General features: G+C 43.8%; 1 protein-coding gene across 7 annotated transcripts in view; it reads right to left on the reverse strand.

The window, feature by feature from the left end:
- BRD1 (bromodomain containing 1) overlaps nucleotides 1-23,792 on the reverse strand; it is a 262,579-nt gene that overhangs the window by 234,039 nt on the left and 4,748 nt on the right. For all 7 annotated transcript variants that reach the window (XR_010179402.1, XR_010179403.1, XR_010179404.1 and 4 more), the window contains exons 2-4: nucleotides 15,515-16,888; nucleotides 3,623-3,779; nucleotides 1,501-1,632 (exon numbers count right to left, since the gene is read on the reverse strand). Coding sequence is in view for 4 of the 7 variants with exons in the window: in XM_063927125.1 (XP_063783195.1) it covers nucleotides 1,501-1,632; nucleotides 3,623-3,779; nucleotides 15,515-16,878 (1,653 nt within the window). In the remaining 3 variants the exon portion in view is untranslated. The remainder of the gene's footprint in view (nucleotides 1-1,500; nucleotides 1,633-3,622; nucleotides 3,780-15,514; nucleotides 16,889-23,792) is intronic.

Here is a 23,792-nt window from a genome sequence, read left to right on the forward strand (position 1 = left end):
CTGCTGTAGTTACCCGGCAACCAGGGCTCGGGAGTGTACAGCGCCCGCTGGGTAGAGCCGGAGCTGCAGCCGTGAATGTCCACTGACATGTAACACTGCTGTTGCCCTTGAAGTCTTCACTTTTTTCCTCAGAAAAAAAGCTCTTCGTAGGGCTGCCTGGAGCAGCCCCTCTGTTAAGTGCCTGCTACTGCAGCACCAACTACAAAACCGAGATCCTGTGCAGGGAGGCGGGGTGATATAGGAGGCGGCGCTATGCATTCTGGGAACAGTCAAAGCTTTGAGCCTGTTGGTGCCTCGGATCAAGATCCTACTCTACACCCCCATTGTCCATTCCTTGTGGAGCCCAGTGTACCCCGCAGCAGAAAAATAACATACTTTCAGTGAGTTATGCATTGCCTATGCTTTATATAAAACATACTGTATAGTCCTGAAATCAGACCTGCCGCAGCGCAGGTAGAAATTTGTACTACAGAAATGCTCAAATTCAACAGAAAACAATAACAACGTAACACTATGCTTTGGTCTCTGGAACAAAGTGTCCACACAAACACGGCAATCATCCAAATGCAACATAGCTAGTGTCTTACTGGAATGGAACTCATACTCCCAGCAATTGAATTCCTCTCTGGCCAATGACTGGGGCCTTATAATATACACTGTACAACATTCAGTTTGAAGCACAGCAGGTTGTTTGCATGCAGGGGTTTCTTTAATCCTTCTCGTACATACAGAATTGCACTATCAAGTGTAGATAAATAGGATTAACTATAGCGAAAATAGCCAGAAACGTGCTTAAATAACTCCTAGACAATACAATAAATCATGAGGCTATAAAGGGACACTACTGTAGCATATTCCCAGCCACTGTAAACACTGACAATGAGCTAAGTCTTTCTTCATAAAGGAGCAACAGCACTCACATCCAATGACAGGTGGGAAGGATGGGTAATGGTGTTTGGGTTCAATCTCTTTTTGTAGATTGATCAGTAACATAAATTACACAAATAGAAGAAAGCCAAAAACGTTTTACATAATAAAGAAAGCACATCATGTAGTACACGGTCAAGTGATTACAAATTTTTCACAGTTCATCTGATCATCGGTAGCTGTTTACCTGCAAGCTATGGGGGAGAATTCAATTGTTTATCATGCAGGCTGCGCATCCAATCTGCAGTCTAAAGGGACGGGAACTCACAGGGCGCAATTCAATTGTTTGGATTTTTTTTGCGCTTGTCCCATCTAAACAGATCGGGTTTAGCCATGTTAAATACAACCAAAGTGCTGTGCGCAACTTGGAAAATGCCAATTGCCTATCCAAACAGGTAGCTTTCCGCTCATTCCAAATCACCACCTCCGGGGGTTGTGAGCTGAAATGCCAGCATCAGCCACTGTTTGGTTCCGTCGGGTGCCATCTAGATAAACAAATTAATTCCCCCTAGGAGTACATTTGGTTGTACAACACATGAATAAAAAAATAAAAAAAATAAAAAATTATGTTACCTGTTCGCGTTTTAACTTTTCCCGTTTTCGGATGAGTTCAATTAATAATCTTGCTCTTTCAAGGTCATGTCTTAACCGCTGCCAGTACTTTAATTTCTTTTTTAAGGACTGAACTTCTTCATCATCATCTCTCTGAGTCAAATAATGCATAAAAGGAGGATGATTTACTACTCAAGAATGGAACATTCTTTAATAGATTTGCTATACTTCTGTTAAAATGTAACTTCCCTTATTCATCCAGTAGACTTTTAAAATAAAAAATGATAAATCAGTGATTGGGGAATATCCTTAGAGCACATATGGCAAAATATATATATATATATATATATATATATATATATATATATATATATATATATATATATATATATATATATATATATATATATACGTGTGTGCATATGTGTGTGTGTGTATATATATATATATATATATATATATATATATATATATATATATATATATATATATATATATATAAACCACAGTAAAACATTGCAAAATATTTTAATACATGATACTTTAATGACATGTACCGAATATATGGTTCTTGACTTTGTGGATGGACAAAGAAATTTACATAGGGGCTTTACAAGTGAGAGGAGCCTAACATTACTATTGCACAGGACCTAACTTTTGTAAGTAATTTCTGTTGGCGGATCCTCCCTGATAAGTTAATGACTGTCTGGCTCATAAACTGTTCATTATTTTGACCTGTTTGCACATGCACAGGCGCCTCACTATGCACATGTACCACTCATAAGAATTCTAGTGGATTTTACATCTTAAGGGGGTCACACATCAGCAACTGAAGGGACAATACCCCATTCTGCTAATGACTTAGTTGGGTGACTCGCAAAATCATGCAGGTTGGACAATCTCGAGTCACTAATTCAGACACAAAAATTATTTTAAAGATGTTGTAATTTACCAGTCTCCTGAGAAAATCGCAGATCAGACCTACCACCGTATTGGCATCAACGAACAGGTGATTTGTCCGTTAGATGTATAGGCCTTATCACTTACAAATATTTAACCAAACATTAACTCTGATGTGGACAAGACTGTACTTGGAAAATTACCTTTTCCTATGACCATTTCTTGAGAAATCCTTACTCTACTGAAATGTTCCTCAGCATAACATACTGTTGATTCAGTGACAGAAGCACTCATCTCAACTAAACAATTAACAGCCATATAATGCAGGTTTACATCAAGCAAGCTTGGTCTTAAAACCTAGCTGTAGTTTCCCTGTAACTAGAAAATATACTATTAAAATTTTTTGCAAAAGATTATGCTCTATTTGAAAAATGAAATGGCTTAAGAGTATTGTAAAAGTATTATGCTTATCCTATTTAAAAGGGGCAGTCTAGGTTGGAAAATATTAGGGGAATTCATTTGTTCCGTGCGCCTTCTGCTGGGCGTCTTAAGCAATGGGCGCCTATCGGAGCTATTCAATTGTTGTTCCGATAGACACCTACTAGCCACGGCAGTCACATTCTTTTCTTGCAGCCTCCGGAGGTGCAAGAGAAAAAAGCGTTAAGTTTCAGGTGTTTTAGACAGGTTTAGCTGCTTTGCGCGGCTAAACCCAGAGCTGACAAACGCCTTAACTAGCAATGGGCGTCTGCTCTGAGCAACAATTGAATAGCTTCGATAGACGCCCATTCCTTAAGATGCCCAACAGGGGGCGCACGGAACAGCTGAATTCCCCCATTGTGACAACATTCACTGCAGGGAACACCTCAAAGTCTAAAACTGTTAGAACATTGGACAAAACATGGTTCACGTCATTTTTCCTGGTTCATCTTAAATATACTTACGATATATAAAAGTAATTTCATATTGAAACATTTTTTATTTTCAATTGTACCATGTATTCTGAAATATCTGGACAAGTAATGGTACACCAACCGTTTGACATAAAGTACTATTAGAGACAAAGCAAGTACTACAGCAAACTTGCACCATTCAAATAAAAACAAAAGTTCTAAGCTCAGCCACAGTTAGTATAGTGTAAATTCAAAATATATATTAAATGAGGTTTAAAATTCATTCCCCCAATTTTTCTATCAAAAATGTTCCGATTGCCAACAAACATAAAATAAAGAAGACCCACACACACCTGTTGTATATTTCTCTGCGACTGTAAGCTGGATTGCAATCGTCTCAGTAAAGGAATACCATTTCTTGAAAGTCTCTTCAGTAGCCAGTAACTGTGCACTCTCTCAACAAAATGCTTCTTTCGCTGTATAGAAACCTGGTTTGTTATTTTATTTATTCTGAGGGGGAAAAAAATAAAAATAAATTTACTGATGCTGATATTTTGCCAACAAATAGTCACTTTAGGAACAAGCTTTAACAATAATAAACACTTTTTACTCGTACTTTTGGTTCCAATCTGTAGCCCCCACCGTCCCAGTTAAATAGATTCTCATTTATACCCCTTTCACACCGCAGCTTATACCCGGTATTTTGCCGTTTTAACTGGCTTCCTAAACGGGTCAAGCTGCGATGTGAAAGGGTCCCCTTCAATTTACCGTTTTCAAAATACCGGTATTTTGAAACGGTAAAAAAGCAGGGTCCTACCCGTTTCAGTCCCATTTCACTGTGCAGTGTGAAAGGGTCTGAAACGGTATTTGCAAGCCCCAGAAGATGATAGGCTGTCTCCATGTGCGATGTCACCAGCCACAACCAGGAAACAGCTTGGAAAACATAGGAGACACATGAGAGAGTGGCTTTATACACGTTTAAATGTGAAAAACACGGGGAAAAATGGCGTGGGGTCCCCCCTCCAAAGCATAACCAGCCTCGGGCTCTTCGAGCTGGTCCTGGTTCTAAAAATGCGGGGGAAAAATTGACAGGGGATCCCCCGTATTTTTAAAACCAGCACCAGGCTCTGCGCCTGGTGCAAAAAATACGGGGGACAAAACGAGTAGGGGTCCCCCGTATTTTTCACACCAGCATCAGGCTCCACTAGCTGGACAGATAATGCCACAGCCGGGGGTCACTTTTATGCCGTGCCCTGCGGCCGTGGCATTAAATATCCAACTAGTCACCCCAGGGTACCCTGGGGGAGTGGGGACCCCTTCAATCAAGGGGTCCCCCCCCCCAGCCACCCAAGGGCCAGGGGTGAAGCCCGAGGCTGTCCCCCCCCCATCCAATGGGCTGCGGATGGGGGGGCTGATAGCCTTTGTTGTAAATGAAAAGATATTGTTTTTTCCAGTAGTACTACAAGTCCCAGCAAGCCTCCCCCGCAAGCTGGTACTTGGAGAACCACAAGTACCAGCATGCGGGAGAAAAACGGGCCCGCTGGTACCTGTAGTTCTAATGGAAAAAAAATACCCAAATAAAAACAGGACACAGACACCGTCGACAGTAAAACTTTATTACACACTGCCGACACACACATACTTACCTATGTTCACACGCCGACATCGGTCCTCTTCTCCATGTAGAATCCAGGGGTACCTGAAAATAAAAGTTCAATATACTCACCTCAGCCATGGTCCAGAGATAAATCCACGGACTTGGCAAAAAAAGAAAACGAACATCCGGACCGAAAGGGGTCCCATGCTGACACGAGACCCCTCTCCCCGAATGCCGGGACATCACGTGACTCCTGTCACTGAAGTCCCTTCAGCCAATCAGGAAGCGCTACTTCCGTGGCGCTCACCTGATTGGCTGTGCACTGTCTGAGCTGTCAGACAGCGCATCGCAAAGCCGCTCCATTACTTTCAATGGTGGGAACTTTGCGGCTAGCGGTGGGGTCACCCGCGGTCAGCCGCTGACCGGCGGGTGACCTCACCGCTAGCCGCTAAGTTCCCACCATTGAATATAATGGACGAAGCTGTGCGATGCGCTGTCACAGCACAGACAGCGCACAGCCAATCAGGTGAGCGCCACGGAAGTAGCGCTTCCTGATTGGCTTAAGAGACCTTTCTGTGACAGCTGTCACCGACAGGTCTCATTCGTGGAAAGGGGTCTGATGTGTCAGCATGGGACCCCTTTCAGTCCGTGTGGTCGGTTGTCCGGTTTGTTTTTTTCTCCAAGTACGTGGATTTATCTCTGGAGCCTGGTTGAGGTGAGTATATTGATCTTTTATTTTCAGGTACCCCTGGATTCTACATGGAGAAGAGGACCGATGTCGGCGTGTGAACATAGGTAAGTATGTGTGTGTCGACGTATGAAATAAAGTTTTACTATCAAGGTGTGTGTGTACTGTTTTTATTTGGGTATTTTTTTTCCAGTAGAACTACAGGTACCAGCGGGCCCGTTTTTCTCCCGCATGCTGGTACTTGTGGTTCTCCAAGTACCAGCTTGCGGGGGAGGCTTGCTGGGACTTGTAGTACTACTGGAAAAAACAATATCTTTTCATTTACAACAAAGGCTATCAGCCCCCCCATCCGCAGCCCATTGGATGGGGGGGGACAGCCTCGGGCTTCACCCCTGGCCCTTGGGTGGCTGGGGGGGGGGGGACCCCTTGATTGAAGGGGTCCCCACTCCCCCAGGGTACCCCGGCCAGGGGTGACTAGTTGGATATTTAATGCCATGGCCGCAGGGCACGGCATAAAAGTGACCCCCGGCTGTGGCATTATCTGTCCAGCTAGTGGAGCCCGATGCTGGTGTGAAAAATACGGGGGACCCCTACTCGTTTTGTCCCCCGTATTTTTTGCACCAGCACCAGGCGCAGAGCCCGGTGCTGGTTTTAAAAATACTGGGGATCCCCTGTCAATTTTTTCCCCGCATTTTTAGAACCAGCTCGAAGAGCCCGAGGCTGGTTATGCGTTGGAGGGGGGACCCCACGCCATTTTTTTCCTGTATTTAACCATTCCATCTAAAAAAAATAATAATTTAAAAAAATATATAAATAATACTTGTGCCTCCAAAAAAGACAAACCAAGTACCTAATCCCATCTAATAAAAATAGATATGCTTCAAGCTGCTGGGTTCCATTGTACGACTATCCAAATTATTAATAATGAATTAAATAGTGATTAATAATAATGTGTGGGCCAGAAAAGTCCATTTATAATGACAACCACTGTTTTCTATGGGTGAAACGGGTTCAGTGTGAAAGGTACCAAAACGGGAATGAAATGGTAATTTACTGGTTACAACATGAGATGTGAAAGGGGTTTAACTGCTCAGACCCGTTTTAAGAACCGTTTCAAATACCATTTCAAAAGCAGGTTTTGCGATGTGAAAGCAGCATTACTCAATTTTACAACAGAATTTGGGATGGTGAGTCTCCAGCTACCTGGCAGCATGTAATGTCTTTGTATCAGTCTGTAATACTGCTTTATCTTGCATTATAAAGCCTGCTTAAAATGTGTTTTAGCTCTGAGTAAATGGTTGTGGTGTTGTGCTAAAAAAAATTCTGCCGCTTACATTACTCGTGTAAGACAGACCACAAACATGATTTGTTGCTTATTTTGAATATATTCATGGAAATAACAACCACAATCTTTATTTACATACTATACACAAGGTATGCCCATTTGTTTTCACCCAGAATAGTGTTTTTTTTGATGTTTTAAAATTTGAAAATACTCGGCTCAATTCAATTGAACGCAAATTGAAAAGTGCTGGGAAGGAGGCCCCGGTGCTATTCAATTCAGCGCACAGCTTTGTTGGAGAATGGCCATAATCGCACCGTAAACAGGGTGTTCAGGCAATGAGAATGGGCATTCTCCGACCTAAGTGCCCCACCGCAATACTGTTTGCAACACGCCAGGGCACAAAACAGCATTGCAGCATTAGTTTTGTCCGATTTCTGCACACACCCCGCCGGCAGAAATCCACTAGTCTCACTAAACATCATGCTGAATTGAATAGCGCCGGGAAGGATTGAATTCATGTTCAATTGAATCGAGAACATAGTTTATATTATATACACTGCCCATGCAATTCTCTCTCATTAATGGTGGGGGGAATTCAATTAGGTGCCAGCAGGATTCGCCCTGCAAATCTGCCCAACACACTATGCGGTGGAGGTGATATCACTCAAAAGTGCTTGCTGCCACATAGGAGCTGCATTTACAAAACAAGCAAAAATGAATAAATAAATTGAATGAATGATGTTTGGCTCCGAAATGCACTCACATCTCATAGGTCATCCAAAGGGGTGCACTTCAGAGTGGCCACTTGTAGGTGGTCAACCTAATTAAAGCAGAAAATCTACCTCACAGTAGAACGAAGACACTCTCCAAATTAGTAATTATAGAGAAGTTTTAACACATACAGATTAACCTGTATGTCCAATAGTGGTACAGGTTGAGTATCCCATATCCAAATATTCCGAAATACGGAATATTCCGAAATACGGACTTTTTTGAGTGAGAGTGAGATAGTGAAACCTTTGTTTTCTGATGGCTCAATGTACACAAACTTTGTTTAATACACAAAGTTATTAAAAATATTGTATTAAATGACCTTCAGGCTGTGTGTATAAGGTGTATATGAAACATAAATGAATTGTGTGAATGTACACACACTTTGTTTAATGCACAAAGTTATAAAAAATATTGGCTAAAATGACCTTCAGGCTGTGTGTATAAGGTATATATGTAACAAATATATTCTGTGCTTAGATTTAGGTCCCATCACCATGATATCTCATTATGGTATGCAATTATTCCAAAATACGGAAAAATCCCATAACCAAAATACCTCTGGTCCCAAGCATTTTGGATAAGGGAGACTCAACCTGTATTAGCAAATGGGCGTTTGCTAATAGATGAAAATATGGAAAAAATCAAATTCATTACCCAATATAACAGTAACCATCAAAGCATAGAGATCATGCTAAACAAACACTGGCATATTTTGAAATTGGATGACGATCTAAAAAACAGCCTAACAGATAGACCTAAAATTATATATAGAAAAGCAAAAAACATCAAATAAGATCTTGTGAAAAGCTATCAAAAAAATTCTCCAAAAAAAACTCAAACAAAGGGCTACCATTACTGTTTAAATTGTAAAGCCTGTAAAAATTTAAATAAGAATACAACTAAACCAGAAGTAACATTCAAATCAAATAAAACTGGAAAAACGTATGAAATTCAGGACCATTTAAGCTGCGAGATGGAGCAAGTAATTTACCTTTTGGAATGCCCATGTGGGCTACAATACATTGGCCAAACCAAGAGAAAACTCAAAATAAGGCTAGCGGAACATATTTATAATATAAAAAGAGGTTTGAGTACTCACAGGGGTCAATTCTATTCGGCAACCAAAGAATAGCGCCGGGAATTAGCTCCCGACGCTATTCAATTCTGCTACTAGTTGCCCGCAATTGTCGGGAATTCTTCTCTCATCCCCGGGGGATGAGAGAAGAAACCCGACAAAAGTGCTGCCTCGCGGCCGGCGCGAGGCTGATTCTGTCGGGAATCAGCCTCGCGCCGGGTAGTTAAGTCGGAGAATGCCCGTTCTCCCGACAAAACTACCTGTTAAGTCGGCGAGAACGGGACATCGCCGACTTAACTTTAGCTGAATTGAATAGCGTCGGGAGCTAATTCCCGGCGCTATTCTTTAGTTGCCGAATAGAATTGACCCCACAGTGTGTCAAAACACTTTTCAGACTTCCATAATAAAGAACCTCTTGGATTGAAATTTATAGCAATACAACAAGTTCAAAGTAACTGGAGAGGTGGAAAGATCGTTATAGATCTTTTAAAAAACGAAACTAGATGGATTTTTGAAATGAAAACTTTATCTCCGCATGGACTCAATATTGACATTGAACTAAATGCCTTTTTATAAAGACAAATTATAATTCCCTTTTTTTGACAAGTTTTTAGTGGCACCTACAATTTTTAAATAGAAGAAAAGATTTTTTGAAAAATAAAATAATTTTTACATTGTTCAAATAGGAGCACATGGTTGCCGCCTGTTTTGATACTAACTTCCTGTTTTGCACTTCCGTTTTTAAAATGAACAATAAAGTTTTTTTAGAATAAAAGAAGGAACAGGAAACACAATTGCCATCCATGACTAAGTGCGCGGTGACGCACGAAACGCGTTGGAGGCATAGAGCTACACTCGACCATCTGACCGGCCCGAACTCCCCGACGCCGAGCCGCAGTGTGACGTCATCGGGCCGCGACTTAACAACTGACCGCGATCCCAGACCGCTGGACGCAGCGGAACGGGAGAAGAGGACGTACCAATTTACATCTTGGAAGCCTGCATAAGTACCGGTTAGTAGTTAGGGAGAGGTAGATCATTTCACATCTTGTGAATCGGGACGGACTGAGCTCAAAAATTCTCCAAAAGGAGCTGTAAACATTGTTTGCACTAACAGTTTTTTTCTTTACAGGTGCCACTATTTTTACAAATCTTCACTAACATTTTTTAGCGCTCGGTACAAATATTTTATCAATACCACTATTGGACACGGACAGCGGTGGAACGCACAAATGTGTGCTGAAGCGCACACACTTCCGGTCCGCAGACCACATGTGCGTTCCACTAACAGGAAATGCTGTCGGCGTTAGAATGCACGCCGCTGATGGCAGAGGGATAACTGGCGCTGACAATCTGGCACACATCACAGAAGATATACCATGCTCCCTGTACAAAACTCAAATTAATGGTGAGGTTGTTTTTAGATTTAGTACAATTTATGTATTATGTACATTGTTATATGTGATGTTGTTTGTCTCTGGGAGTGGACTGTTAATTGGTGAGAGGGTTATTGTGGGGGGTATATATGTTGTGTGTGTGTATACATAGATTATGCAGATTTATGTCTTTGTATAAAGCAGTGGTTAGGGAACAGGGGGTAAATTACCCCAAATGGGGTAAAAAATTAATTCCTGGGGGTAATGGAGTGTCGCGCTGCCAAGACACAGCCCCGTCCAGATCGCGATGTGACGTGCTGACGTCACACCACACTTCCTCCTGCCTGATTTACGCTGTGCTCCTGGCCGCCCTGTGCTGTGTTCCAGGCCGCTGTGTGACGTGCTGACGTCACACCGCGCTCTCTCACGCCCGCCCTGCACTGTCTTGTCCTCACGCCCGCCAACCCACAAACAGAACTCTAAGTGTTCTGTGGCTGACCGCTGACGAAGTTCCACAGGCTCAGACAGTGGCCCACATAACAGTGGGAAATTCCCACTGACATTACTGAGGTGAGGATGTGACCATCTGTCTTCTTAAAGTCGTGTCCCCCCCTTCCATCTTTCTTACATTCATTCTGGTGTTTTGGAGAGGAAGTGTTAATTAGCCCGTTCATTGCCAAAAATAGTAGGCGGGGAAAAAAAATAAAAAAAATTACACACACACACATATTATAATAGATTAATTTTAAGCCGTAGTTGAGGTTTAGTACTGTATGTGAAACATCAACAAGTGTGTTTGTCTCAAAGTAACAATTATTTTGTCTTTTATATCCCATTGTACAACATAATCTGCAATACAGAAATGGATGTTGCAGATGGGTGCCTGATGGAGCAATTCAATTCTTTTGCCGATCTGGTGCGACTACCTTACTTTTCACGCCCAAATGCACCTGGTCTAGATGCCTAAATCTGCTAAAGCCATGCAAAGACCTGGTTAGCTCTCTCTAACAGCAGATTTTTCACAGATATTTTCTCTCTACCTCAGGAGGTTGGAGCACAAATGTAGCCACACCTGATCACACAATTGAATTGGCTGTACTTGAGGATTAGGGTTGAGAACCCATGCTTTATACCAGGGAACTTTTTTTACCCCAAAATAGATTTAGATACGCCGACATTACCCCCTTGATTTTAAAGGAAGGAAATCAAATATTATCGAGCATATATACTGGTTATCACGGTTTATATGGCATTTCTGAGGTAGTGTGTGTGTGGGTGTGTGTGTGTGTGTGTGGGTGTGTGGGTGTATATTTTATTTTATTTTTATTTTATTTTTTATTTTTTTTCTACAACATGATAAATGAATGCACAATAAAATAAAAAAAATATAAAAAAAAAACCTCACAATTTACAAAAGTACGCCAACACCAGCAGTAAAGGTCTGTACACACTAGGCAATTTTCTAAGAGTGCCCAGTGTGTATGCTGCTTGCGATGGCCGATGTGTGCTACAGGTTGTTGATAACGACTGCCTCTGTCATCTGTACATAATATAGTCAGATGCTGCATGTTCGGGATGGCCACGGCATGACATCACTGGCAATATCACTGTGAGTGTATATGCACACTGTCGGCGGCCTGGATCGGGAGGGCAAACATTAGGAGATATCTCTCCTGGAGCGAATCGCCTAGTGCAGGGGTAGCCAACCTTGGTCCTCGAGAGCTACCAACAGTTCACGCTTTCCAGGTCTCCTCACAGAATCACAAGTGAAGTAATTAGCTCCAACTGTGGATCTTTTAAAATGTGTCCGTAATGACTACACCTGTGCACCTATTAGGTGAGCTGGAAAACGTGAACTGTTGGTAGCTCTCGAGGACCAGGCTGGCTACCACTGGCCCCTAGTGTGTATGTACCGTAATACATATTTAAAATAATTCACAACCATTGTCCTGGAAATGTTCTTTAAAAAGTGTGGTGAGGGGGGGGATGAAAGAGAGCGAGAGGAAGAATTAGATGACGAAGACGACAAATATTCTATAAAAAAAAAAAAAAAAAAATTCACAATTTTAACTGGATATCAGCAGGATACAGTACAGGAACTTCTGAATAGTCACTCCCTGCACAGTTAGCAATACTGCATGTACAGAGGCTTCTATCTGCTCTGCCAGCATATTCTGCAATACTACTTAATTCATAGACTTTTTTTTACAAGCTGAACTCCCTCCCACAAAACAGAAGCACATTAGTACACTGAAGTCAGTTTAGTGACAAACCAATCATCTTCCAGCGTGTCTGCACTGCAGAAGGAAACAGGAGAACCCAGCCAAAACACACACTCTACACGGAAGGTACGATAATTTAGGATCAGAGCATTACCAGTGCCATAACACACTTTACATTAGTGCCTGAACAAGCACGACTACCCTAATAAATCATCATTTATGCTGCAATTGCAATCTTTTAATAAAAAAGTTAATACAAAAGAAAGGCTAGACCATGCAAATCCATGGCATAGTGATATTTTTCGGTACAACAATCACAACATAAGAGTCTTATAAAATACAGCGAGGACTATTTCTGATCATACAAAGCAGCTCTTAATGTGTTTGTTACAATCATTTTGTGTTGTTCACACATGCTAGTCTACTCATGTACTGCTATCACTAGTGAAGGTACATGACAATTTACAGAACTTACATTAAAGACCTTCAATTACATATTATAAACACATTCATTTTTTAAAATGCTCTGTTAGAAGGATACGAATTGTAAAAGCATCTTAGAGGGTACAATCAATCAATTTTCACTCAAAGGTTACTCTAAAGCAGGCATGTCCAACCTGCGGCCCTCCAGCTGTTGTGAAACTACATATCCCAGCATGCCCTGACATTGTTTTGCTGTCAGAGAATACTAAAGCTGTGTCAGGGCATGCTGGGATGTGTAGTTTCTCAACAGCTGGAGGGCCGCAGGTTGGACATGCCTGCTCTAAAGGCCCCCATCCACTAGTCAGATTTGGGCAGTTTTCTTCAGATTTCGATGCATCTGACCGTCATATCTGAAGAAAAGTGTCACATTGGATGGCTCTTCAGATCCAATGCTCACTCCCGTGTCAGATATGTCTGAACTACAGATCTCTGAGGCTGCCCCAACTATTTATCTGAATCTGAAGAAAACAGGTGCACATCGGATTGTTTTTTTTACTTCAGATATATCTGATCAGATTCATCTGAAGCGTCACTTGACTGGCATCTCCCTGACCACTCCCACCCACCAAGAGGGGGAACAGCGGCAGCAGCAGCATCAGATCAATCACATGTAGCATGTGTGCATCAGATATATCTGATGCGATCTGGCACATGATATATTGCATCAGATATATCTGAAGTGAATGTAATGAAAATTAAAGCCAGGGTCTGATCCGATTCCCGGGACGCTCCCGGGAGAGTTCAAGAGAAATCTGATGCTATCTGCAGTTCAGACAAGTCTGAGTAGTGGATGGCCACCTTTATAGTCTACACCTCTAATACCCGTTACAAAAATAACAAATTAACTTCATGATTTTCACCCAGTTTGAACATTTATAAAACGACTGTACAGATGCATTATCATTGTAAAAAGACCAGAGAAGCAGTCACGCAGTAAAACAAAGATTATGTACTCTGCTCCAAGCTAACAGGCCGGTAGGCTCAGCAAATGATTGCCAAGATACCCATATCTGCACAGTACTGTTCATCACTCACAACACCAAGTGAACCAAATCTTCAACTATGGTCAACTAAACTCTGCCATTTTTTATTTTGTAGAAAAGCGTAACGAGTCCGAAGAGCAAATGCACCCAGGGTATCCGGTCTCTAGGTCGACCACACTTAGGTAGACTACGGGGTCGATTCAATTCAGCAACAGGAGTTAGCTCCCGTCGCTATTCAATTCAGCTCAAGTTAAGTAGGCTAAGGCCCGTTCTTGCGGACTTAACAGGTTGAATTATCGGGAGAACGGGCATTCTCCGACTTAACTCCCCGCTGCTGATTCCCGACAGAATCAGCCTTGCGCGGCAGAACTTTTGTCAGATTTCCTCTCTCATCCCACGGGGGTGAGAGAAGAATTCCCGACAATTGGTGTCACTTGTCGCTGTATTGAATAGCGCCGGGAGCTATTCAACTGTTGCTGAATTGAATCAACTCCGATGTCTAGGTCGACCACTATATGTCGACATGGTTTCTAGGTGAACATGAGTTTTTCACCTTTTTTTTTTTTTTTTTTTTTTTTTTTTACTTTTTCATATTTTACGATCCACGTGAACTACAATTGGGAACGGTAATCTGTGCCGAGCGTAGTGGAGTGAGGCCCCTTGCCCGAAGGATGGCGAGCAAAGCAAGCCATGCGAGGGGACACGGTGCACTAATTGGGTTCCCCAGTCATTGTACGGAGAAAACTACACCAAAAAGTGGGGGGGAAAACTTATGTCGACCTTCTGTCACGTCGACCTAGTAAATGTCGTCCTAGAAACCATGTCGAACTACTTACTGTCGACAAACAGTGGTCGACCTAGACACTGTCGACCTAAGTGTGGTCGAGCTTGCATACCACACCCGTAGCCGGATACGTTAGTGGAAAATATCTGAAATTGCCAAATAGGTTGTTAGGTAAGAGGGCTTTGCTCAAAACCTCTTTGGGGTCAATCCTATTAGCTGCGTAGGGTATTAGGTGCCGTTGAAGCAACATTTCAACGCCAGCAACGCACCCAATATCGCTCCTTTCGTGGGCTGTAATAAACACAAAATTTGCACAAAATTGCTCGGAGCTCTATAGGACAGCAAGCACTTATGTACAAATTCGTAAAGTGGGGGCTGACCATTGATGGTTCACTGTCAGTGGTTAAATGCTAACAATCTTAATCACCAATGGCACCACCTATGATGATTCCAATGATGACCATCACTAGAAAGACATTAACAAAAGGAAAGAAAGATGAAGGACAGTACACAGGTGGACTAGCATTCCTCAACCAACTACAGCTTAAGGGAGAAATAAACATATTTCACCTTTTCAATTACCATTACATACCTGGACGTAGAACACCCATTTAGACATGTACCAAAGTGGCAACTCAGATGGCGCCAGTATTTCGTCTTCTTTCCTTGAAGTGATAGCTCGCAGCAAGATTTTTATTTTTCTGTAATCTACCCAGCAAACGTTTTCAAATGTTTTTTTTCTCCATCTACTTCATTAATTCAAAATTATACACCTGACATCACTTGGCGACCTCAGCGTTAGCAATCAAAATGAAGTACATGCAATAGTTTTATATGACAGCAAAATTAATTTTCCCCAGACCAGTAAAACATTAAGAGGTCGCCTCCTAAAACAGTCAGATAAATAGGATATTTATTTAAGTTAATCTGTAAGGGAAAGTTATTTACAAAGTATTTAGGTACAATTAACTTTCTTACCTTTGAAGTGGAATATCTGGTACACTGACACTTGGTATTATTGCACAGGTTTCAGTCAGAGCCTTTTTTGTTTTCTTAGCTTTCCTCCTAACTTTAGACGTTGATCTGATGGGTTTATCAGAGCCTTTTCTACAAATGCCATTTTTAGATTCAGGCTCTTCATAAATATTTATTGGCCTCCTCATACACCCTGACGGAGTATGTGCATCACAGTATGCTGTCTTTTTTACAGAGAATGTTGTACCACTGACTGTCACTTCCTTCACAGGCTCCATTTTCATGTACAATCCATCCTTCTGGGCACACGTTACATGAAAAGCTGTATAACAGTTAGCCTTATGGCACTGAATGCAGGCACCAACACCTTTTTGCTTACAGAGGTAGCAAGTTAGTTTCCATCTCGCTGGGGGAATGTTACGTACACCATCAATTGGTTCAATAAAAACAGTATTTGCAAATCCCACTTCAGGTATCCAGAGCGCACAAACAACATGACCCCATCGATCATCATCAGTCTTTTTAAAGGCACCTCCCTTGTTCGGGCACAACACGCAATCAATAGCTGTATTCCGTGATTGAAGACAATGCCTGCAGAGCCACTGTCCTTCTGGTATGTATGGCACACCATAACACTCTTGATGTACTGCTAAATTACATATATCACAAAACAAGATAACATTACTATTTTGACATTCTCCATCCATGCAAATGCAGCACACAGCATCCTCATCAATTAATGACTGCTGATCTCCTTGCTTTTGGTTTTCACAATAAGATTCTTTTTCAAACCGGTCCATAAGGAATTCAAATGTGTCTTGAGAAACTACAGAGAAACCATCACTTTTTCGTCGCTCGTTAACCATTTCTAGCCACGCATAATCCTCTTCATCCATGTCGTACTCCACTTCCTTATCCAGCTCTTCTGAGGACTTTTCCTGAAATGTGTAGTATGCAGCAGGCCTATTGGGAGCAGATGGGGGACTACATTCTACAACACGGACTTTGGGCTCTGGGAGAGTGCTGGTGGTAGCATGTCCATGAGTGGTTGGAAGAACTTCACTTTTCTTTTTCCCATTACTTGCTTTATGCCTTTTAGACCGTAAACAAACCTGGGGTGGTTGTTCGCTGTTTTCTTTATTGCTATTGCATTCACTTATTTCTTGAGCAGTAGGATCATCATCAGAAATAATATCCAGAGGATCAAATATACTTATTCTGTGCAATCGACCTTCTATTTCAATCTCAACCATTCTTTGTGCCTGGGCATAAGTCAAGGTCTCCCTTGTAGGAGAATGTTTAATACTACACGGTGAAGTAGATGATCTGGGGGCAGAAACCCTATGCCAACGTCCTTTTCGCCTCATCTTGAATGATCTGAAACCCAAAAAAAAGTGAAACCATATTAAAAAGGGTTAAACTTGACATTTAAAATAAGACTACTTTCCAAAATATCTAAGCAAATGTGATCATTAAACACAGTTTGATAAACATTTAAAGGTTTGAGGTTTTTTTAGTAGCTTAGGTTGAGAATAAGATAAGTCTAAAGCAACGTACATAACAAAGGTCTACCTAACCTCACTCACATTCTGTGGGGCCGATTCAATTGCAGCGTGTGCCACCTGCTGGCCGTCTGAAGGAATGGGCAGCTAACAGTTATTCAATTGTTGCTCTCCATTTGTAACTTTGCTCTTTGCTTTTATTTGTGACTGCAGCAGCAGTCACAAATAAAATGTGTTAAAAATAAGAATTTACTTACCGATAATTCTATTTCTCGTAGTCCATAGTGGATGCTGGGGACTCCGTCAGGACCATGGGGGGAATAGCGGCTCCGCAGGAGACAGGGCACAAAAGTAAAAGCTTTAGGATCAGGTGGTGTGCACTGGCTCCTCCCCCTATGATCCTCCTCCAAGCCTCAGTTAGGATACTGTGCCCGGACGAGCGTACACAATAAGGAAGGATTTTGAATCCCGGGTAAGACTCATACCAGCCACACCAAATCACACTGTACAACCTGTGATCTGAACCCAGTTAACAGCATGATAACAGCGGAGCCTCTGAAAAGATGGCTCACAACAATAATAACCCGATTTTTGTAACAATAACTATGTACAAGTATTGCAGACAATCCGCACTTGGGATGGGCGCCCAGCATCCACTACGGACTACGAGAAATAGAATTATCGGTAAGTAAATTCTTATTTTCTCTGACGTCCTAAGTGGATGCTGGGGACTCCGTCAGGACCATGGGGATTATACCAAAGCTCCCAAACGGGTGGGAGAGTGCGGATGACTCTGCAGCACCGAATGAGAGAACTCCAGGTCCTCCTCAGCCAGGGTATCAAATTTGTAGAATTTTTCAAACGTGTTTGCCCCTGACCAAGTAGCAGCTCGGCAAAGTTGTAAAGCCGAGACCCCTCGGGCAGCCGCCCAAGATGAGCCCACCTTCCTTGTGGAATGGGCATTTACATATTTTGGCTGTGGCAGGCCTGCCACAGAATGTGCAAGCTGAATTGTACTACACATCCAACTAGCAATCGTCTGCTTAGAAGCAAGAGCACCCAGTTTGTTGGGTGCATACAGGATAACAGCAAGTCAGTTTTCCTGACTCCAGCCGTCCTGGAAACCTATATTTTCAGGGCCCTGACAACATCTAGCAACTTGGAGTCCTCCAAGTCCCTAGTAGCCGCAGGTACCACAATAAGCTGGTTCAGGTGAAACGCTGACACCACCTTAGGGAGAAACTGGGGACGAGTCCGCAGCTCTGCCCTGTCCGAATGGACAATCAGATATGGGCTTTTGTGAGACAAAGCCGCCAATTCTGACACTCGCCTGGCCGAGGCCAGGGCCAACAGCATGGTCACTTTCCATGTGAGATATTTCAAATCCACAGATTTAAGCGGTTTAAACCAATGTGATTTGAGGAATCCCAGAACTACGTTGAGATCCCACAGTGCCACTGGAGGCACAAAAATGGGGTTGTATATGCAGTACTCCCTTGACAAACTTCTGGACTTCAGGAACTGAAGCCAATTCTTTCTGGAAGAAAATCGACAGGGCCGAAATTTGAACCTTAATGGACCCCAATTTGAGGCCCATAGACACTCCTGTTTGCAGGAAATGCAGGAATCGACAGAGTTGAATTTCCTCCGTGGGGGCCTTCCTGGCCTCACACCATGCAACATATTTTCGCCAAATGCGGTGATAATGTTGTGCGGTCACCTCCTTCCCGGCTCTGACCAGGGTAGGGATGACCTCTTCCGGAATGCCTTTTTTCCCTTAGGATCCGGCGTTCAACCGCCATGCCGTCAAACGCAGCTGCGGTAAGTCTTGGAACAGACATGATCCTTGCTGAAGCAAGTCCCTTCTTAGTATCTCTTGAAGTTCCGGGTACCAAGTCCTTCTTGGCCAATCCGGAGCCACGAGTATAGTTCTTACTCCTCTCCGTCTTATAATTCTCAGTACCTTGGGTATGAGAGGCAGAGGAGGGAACACATACACCGACTGGTACACCCACGGTGTTACCAGAGCGTCCCAGCTATTGCCTGAGGGTCTCTTGACCTGGCGCAATACCTGTCCAGTTTTTTGTTCAGACGGGACGCCATCATGTCCACCTTTGGTCTTTCCCAACGGTTCACAATCATGTGGAAGACTTCCAGATGAAGTCCCCACTCTCCCGGGTGGAGGTCGTGCCTGCTGAGGAAGTCTGCTTCCCAGTTGTCCACTCCCGGAATGAACACCGCTGACAGTGTTATCACATGATTTTTCGCCCAGCGAAGAATCCTTGCTGCCATTGCCCTCCTGCTTCTTGTGCCGCCCTGTCTCTTTACGTGGGCGACTGCCGTGATGTTGTCCGACTGGATCAGCACCGGTTGACTTTGAAGCAGAGGTCTTCCTAGACTCAGAGCATTGTAAATTGCCCTTAGCTCCAGTATATTTATGTGGAGAGAAGTCTCCAGACTTGACCACACTCCCTGGAAATTTCTTCCCTGTGTGACTGCTCCCCAGCCTCTCAGGCTGGCATCCGTGGTCACCAGGACCCAGTCCTGAATGCCGAATCTGCTGCCCTCTAGTAGATTAGCACTCTGCAGCCACCACAGAAGAGACACCCTTGTCCTTGGAGACAGGGTTATCCGCTGATGCATCCGAAGATGCGATCCGGACCATTCGTCCAGCAGATCCCACTGAAAAATTCTTGCGTGAAATCTGCCGAATGGAATCGCTTCGTAAGAAGCCACCATTTTTCCCAGGACTCTTGTGCATTGATGCACTGACATTGGCCTGGTTCTAGGAGGTTCCTAACTAGCTCGGATAACTCCCTGGCTTTCTCCTCCGGGAGAAACACCTTTTTCTGGACTGTGTCCAGAATCATCCCTAGGAACAGCAGACGTGTCGTCGGAATCAGCTGCGATTTTGGAATATTTAGAATCCACCCGTGCTGTCGTAGAACTACTTGAGATAGTGCTACTCCGACCTCCAACTGTTCTCTGGACCTTGCCCTTATCAGGAGATCGTCCAAGTAAGGGATAATTAAGACGCCTTTTCTTTGAAGAAGAATCATCATTTCGGCCATTACCTTGGTAAAGACCCGGGGTGCCGTGGACAATCCAAACGGCAGCGTCTGAAACTGATAGTGACAGTTCTGTACCACGAACCTGAGGTACCCTTGGTGAGAAAGGCAAATTGGGACATGGAGGTAAACATCCTTGATGTCCAGGGACACCATATAGTCCCCTTCTTCCTGGTTCGCTTTCACTGCTCCGAGTGACTCCATCTTGATTTGAACCTTTGTATGTAAGTGTTCAAAGATTTAGAATAGGTCTCACCGAGCCGTCTGGCTTCAGTACCACAAATAGTGTGGAATAATACCCCTTTCCTTGTTGTAGGAGGGGTACTTTGATTATCACCTGCTGGGAATACAGCTTGTGAATTGTTTCCAATACTGCCTCCCTGTCGGAGGGAGACGTTGGTAAAGCAGACTTCAGGAACCTGCGAGGGGGAGACGTCTCGAATTTCCAATCTGTACCCCTGGGATACTACTTGTAGGATCCAGGGGTCCACTTGCGAGTGAGCCCACTGCGCGCTGAAACTCTTGAGACGACCCCCCACCGCACCTGAGTCCGCTTGTACGGCCCCAGCGTCATGCTGAGGACTTGGCAGAAGCGGTGGAGGGCTTCTGTTCCTGGGAAGGGGCTGCATGCTGCAGTCTTTTTCCCTTTCCTCTACCCCTGGGCAGATATGACTGGCCTTTTGCCCGCTTGCCCTTATGGGGACGAAAGGACTGAGGCTGAAAAGACGGTGTCTTTTTCTGCTGAGATGTGACTTGGGGTAAAAAAGGTGGATTTTCCAGCTGTTGCCGTGGCCACCATGTCCGATGGACCGACCCCAAATAACTCCTCCCCTTTATACGGCAATACTTCCATGTGCCGTTTGGAATCTGCATCACCTGACCACTGTCGTGTCCATAAACATCTTCTGGCAGACATGGACATCGCACTTACTCTTGATGCCAGAGTGCAAATATCCCTCTGTGCATCTCGCATATATAGAAATGCATCCTTTAAATGCTCTATAGTCAATAAAATACTGTCCCTGTCAAGGGTATCAATATTTTCAGTCAGGGAATCCGACCAAGCCACCCCAGCGCTGCACATCCAGGCTGAGGTGATCGCTGGTCGCAGTATAACACCAGTATGTGTGTATATACTTTTTAGGATATTTTCCAGCCTCCTATCAGCTGGCTCCTTGAGGGCGGCCGTATCTGGAGACGGTAACGCCACTTGTTTTGATAAGCGTGTGAGCGCCTTATCCACCCTAGGGGGTGTTTCCCAACGCGCCCTAACTTCTGGCGGGAAAGGGTATAACGCCAATAATTTTCTATCGGGGGAAACCCACGCAACATCACACACTTCATTTAATTTATCTGATTCAGGAAAAACTACCGGTAGTTTTTTCACACCCCACATAATACCCTTTTTTGTGGTACTTGTAGTATCAGAAATATGTAACACCTCCTTCATTGCCCCTAACATGTAACGTGTGGCCCTAATGGAAAATACGTTTGTTTCTTCACCGTCGACACTGGAGTCAGTGTCCGTGTCTGTGTCGACAGACTGAGGTAATGGGCGTTTTAAAGCCCCTGGCGGTGTTTGAGACGCCTGGACAGGTACTAATTGGTTTGCCGGCCGTCTCATGTCGTCAACCGACCTTGCAGCGTGTTGACATTATCACGTAATTCCCTAAATAAGCCATCCATTCCGGTGTCGACTCCCTAGAGAGTGACATCACCATTACAGGCAATTGCTCCGCCTCCTCACCAACATCGTCCTCATACATGTCGACACACGTACCGACACACAGCACACACACAGGGAATGCTCTGATAGAGGACAGGACCCCACTAGCCCTTTGGGGAGACAGAGGGAGAGTTTGCCAGCACACACCAAAACGCTATAATTATACAGGGACAACCTTATATAAGTGTTTTCCCTTATAGCATCTTAATATGTAATAATATCGCCACAAAAATGCCCCCCCTCTCTGTTTTAACCCTGTTTCTGTAGTGCAGTGCAGGGGAGAGCCTGGGAGCCTTCCCACCAGCAGTTCTGTGAGGGAAAATGGCGCTGTGTGCTGAGGAGAATAGGCCCCGCCCCCTTTTCGGCGGGCTTCTTCTCCCGTTTTTCTGACAACCTGGCAGGGGTTAAATACATCCATATAGCCCCAGAGGCTATATGTGATGTATTTTTAGCCAGCATAGGTACTTTCATTGCTGCCCAGGGCGCCCCCCCCAGCGCCCTGCACCCTCAGTGACCGTTGGTGTGAAGTGTGCTGAGAGCAATGGCGCACAGCTGCCGTGCTGTGCGCTACCTTAAGAAGACTGGGAAGTCTTCAGCCGCCGATTTCTGGACCTCTTCTCTCTTCAGCATCTGCAAGGGGGTCGGCGGCGCGGCTCCGGTGACCCATCCAGGCTGTACCTGTGATCGTCCCTCTGGAGCTAGTGTCCAGTAGCCTAAGAAGCCAATCCATCCTGCACGCAGGTGAGTTCACTTCTTCTCCCCTAAGTCCCTCGTTGCAGTGAGCCTGTTGCCAGCAGGACTCACTGAAAATAAAAAACCTAACAAAACTTTTACTCTAAGCAGCTCTTTAGGAGAGCCACCTAGATTGCACCCTTCTCGGCCGGGCACAAAAACCTAACTGAGGCTTGGAGGAGGGTCATAGGGGGAGGAGCCAGTGCACACCACCTGATCCTAAAGCTTTTACTTTTGTGCCCTGTCTCCTGCGGAGCCGCTATTCCCCCCATGGTCCTGACGGAGTCCCCAGCATCCACTTAGGACGTCAGAGAAAAGCCTGTAGTTTGGATGCCCAAAGCCTGACTTTGGACACCCATTCAGCCATTTTAGACTGGTTTAGTACCGGAGATGACAGGTGCCTTTAAATGGCAACCAGTATATGATCGGATCAACAATTGAAAAGCTCCGTTAGATGCTTATTGCTCAAGACGCATAGCAGGGGGCAAAAAAACAATTGAATTAACCCCTATATATATTTTTTTTTTAAATAACTGGAAATTAGTTTTCATGCTCTAGCTTATGCTGGATACACACTGGTCGATATATATTTCGTCATATCGACGAACGATATATTGTGAACAGTTCGGCGGGTGTGTACACCCAATATGTCTGCTGTTAAAACAATTTATTTTCCAGTCCACTGCGATAAAATAATGTGACCACACCCCAAGGTTATGTGCAGCAGCATGGATCAAAAACAAGAAGTCAAACAGACTTCTCCTACCTTTTAGAGCAGTCGGTATTAACAATTTTTACACATTCTTACTCAAATAATTTACAAAGTGTTTACAATTATCCTAATACTAACAGATTATTTGATGCATTTACAGACTTATCTGATCGGCCCAGCAGCACAGGCGATGCAGATCTATCAGAAAGATATATTGGTGCATCTGCATATGTGTATGCGAGACACAGATCATCCGTACACTGGCAGCATGTACCGCTAACACAGACATCACAGCTGGGCAGGCAAATTTAAATGCCTGCCTAGTCTGACCGGACATGTAAAGCGGCCGATTGGTAAGTGGGTACAGCTTACCTAATCAGCCGCTGTCAGTGAACAAGTTGGCCACGTGTATAGCATAAATCTGTAATTTAGGAATCTTTACTTCAAAGACAAGGCCAGAAAGTGCCCTGCCAAAGAGAAAGGATAAATCCACATTAATGCAAAAATAAGCTAGGGTTGCTCCAACTTGACTACCACAGTA

This window comes from Pseudophryne corroboree, chromosome 6, assembly GCF_028390025.1.
Source record: "Pseudophryne corroboree isolate aPseCor3 chromosome 6, aPseCor3.hap2, whole genome shotgun sequence".
NCBI lineage: Eukaryota > Metazoa > Chordata > Amphibia > Anura > Myobatrachidae > Pseudophryne > Pseudophryne corroboree.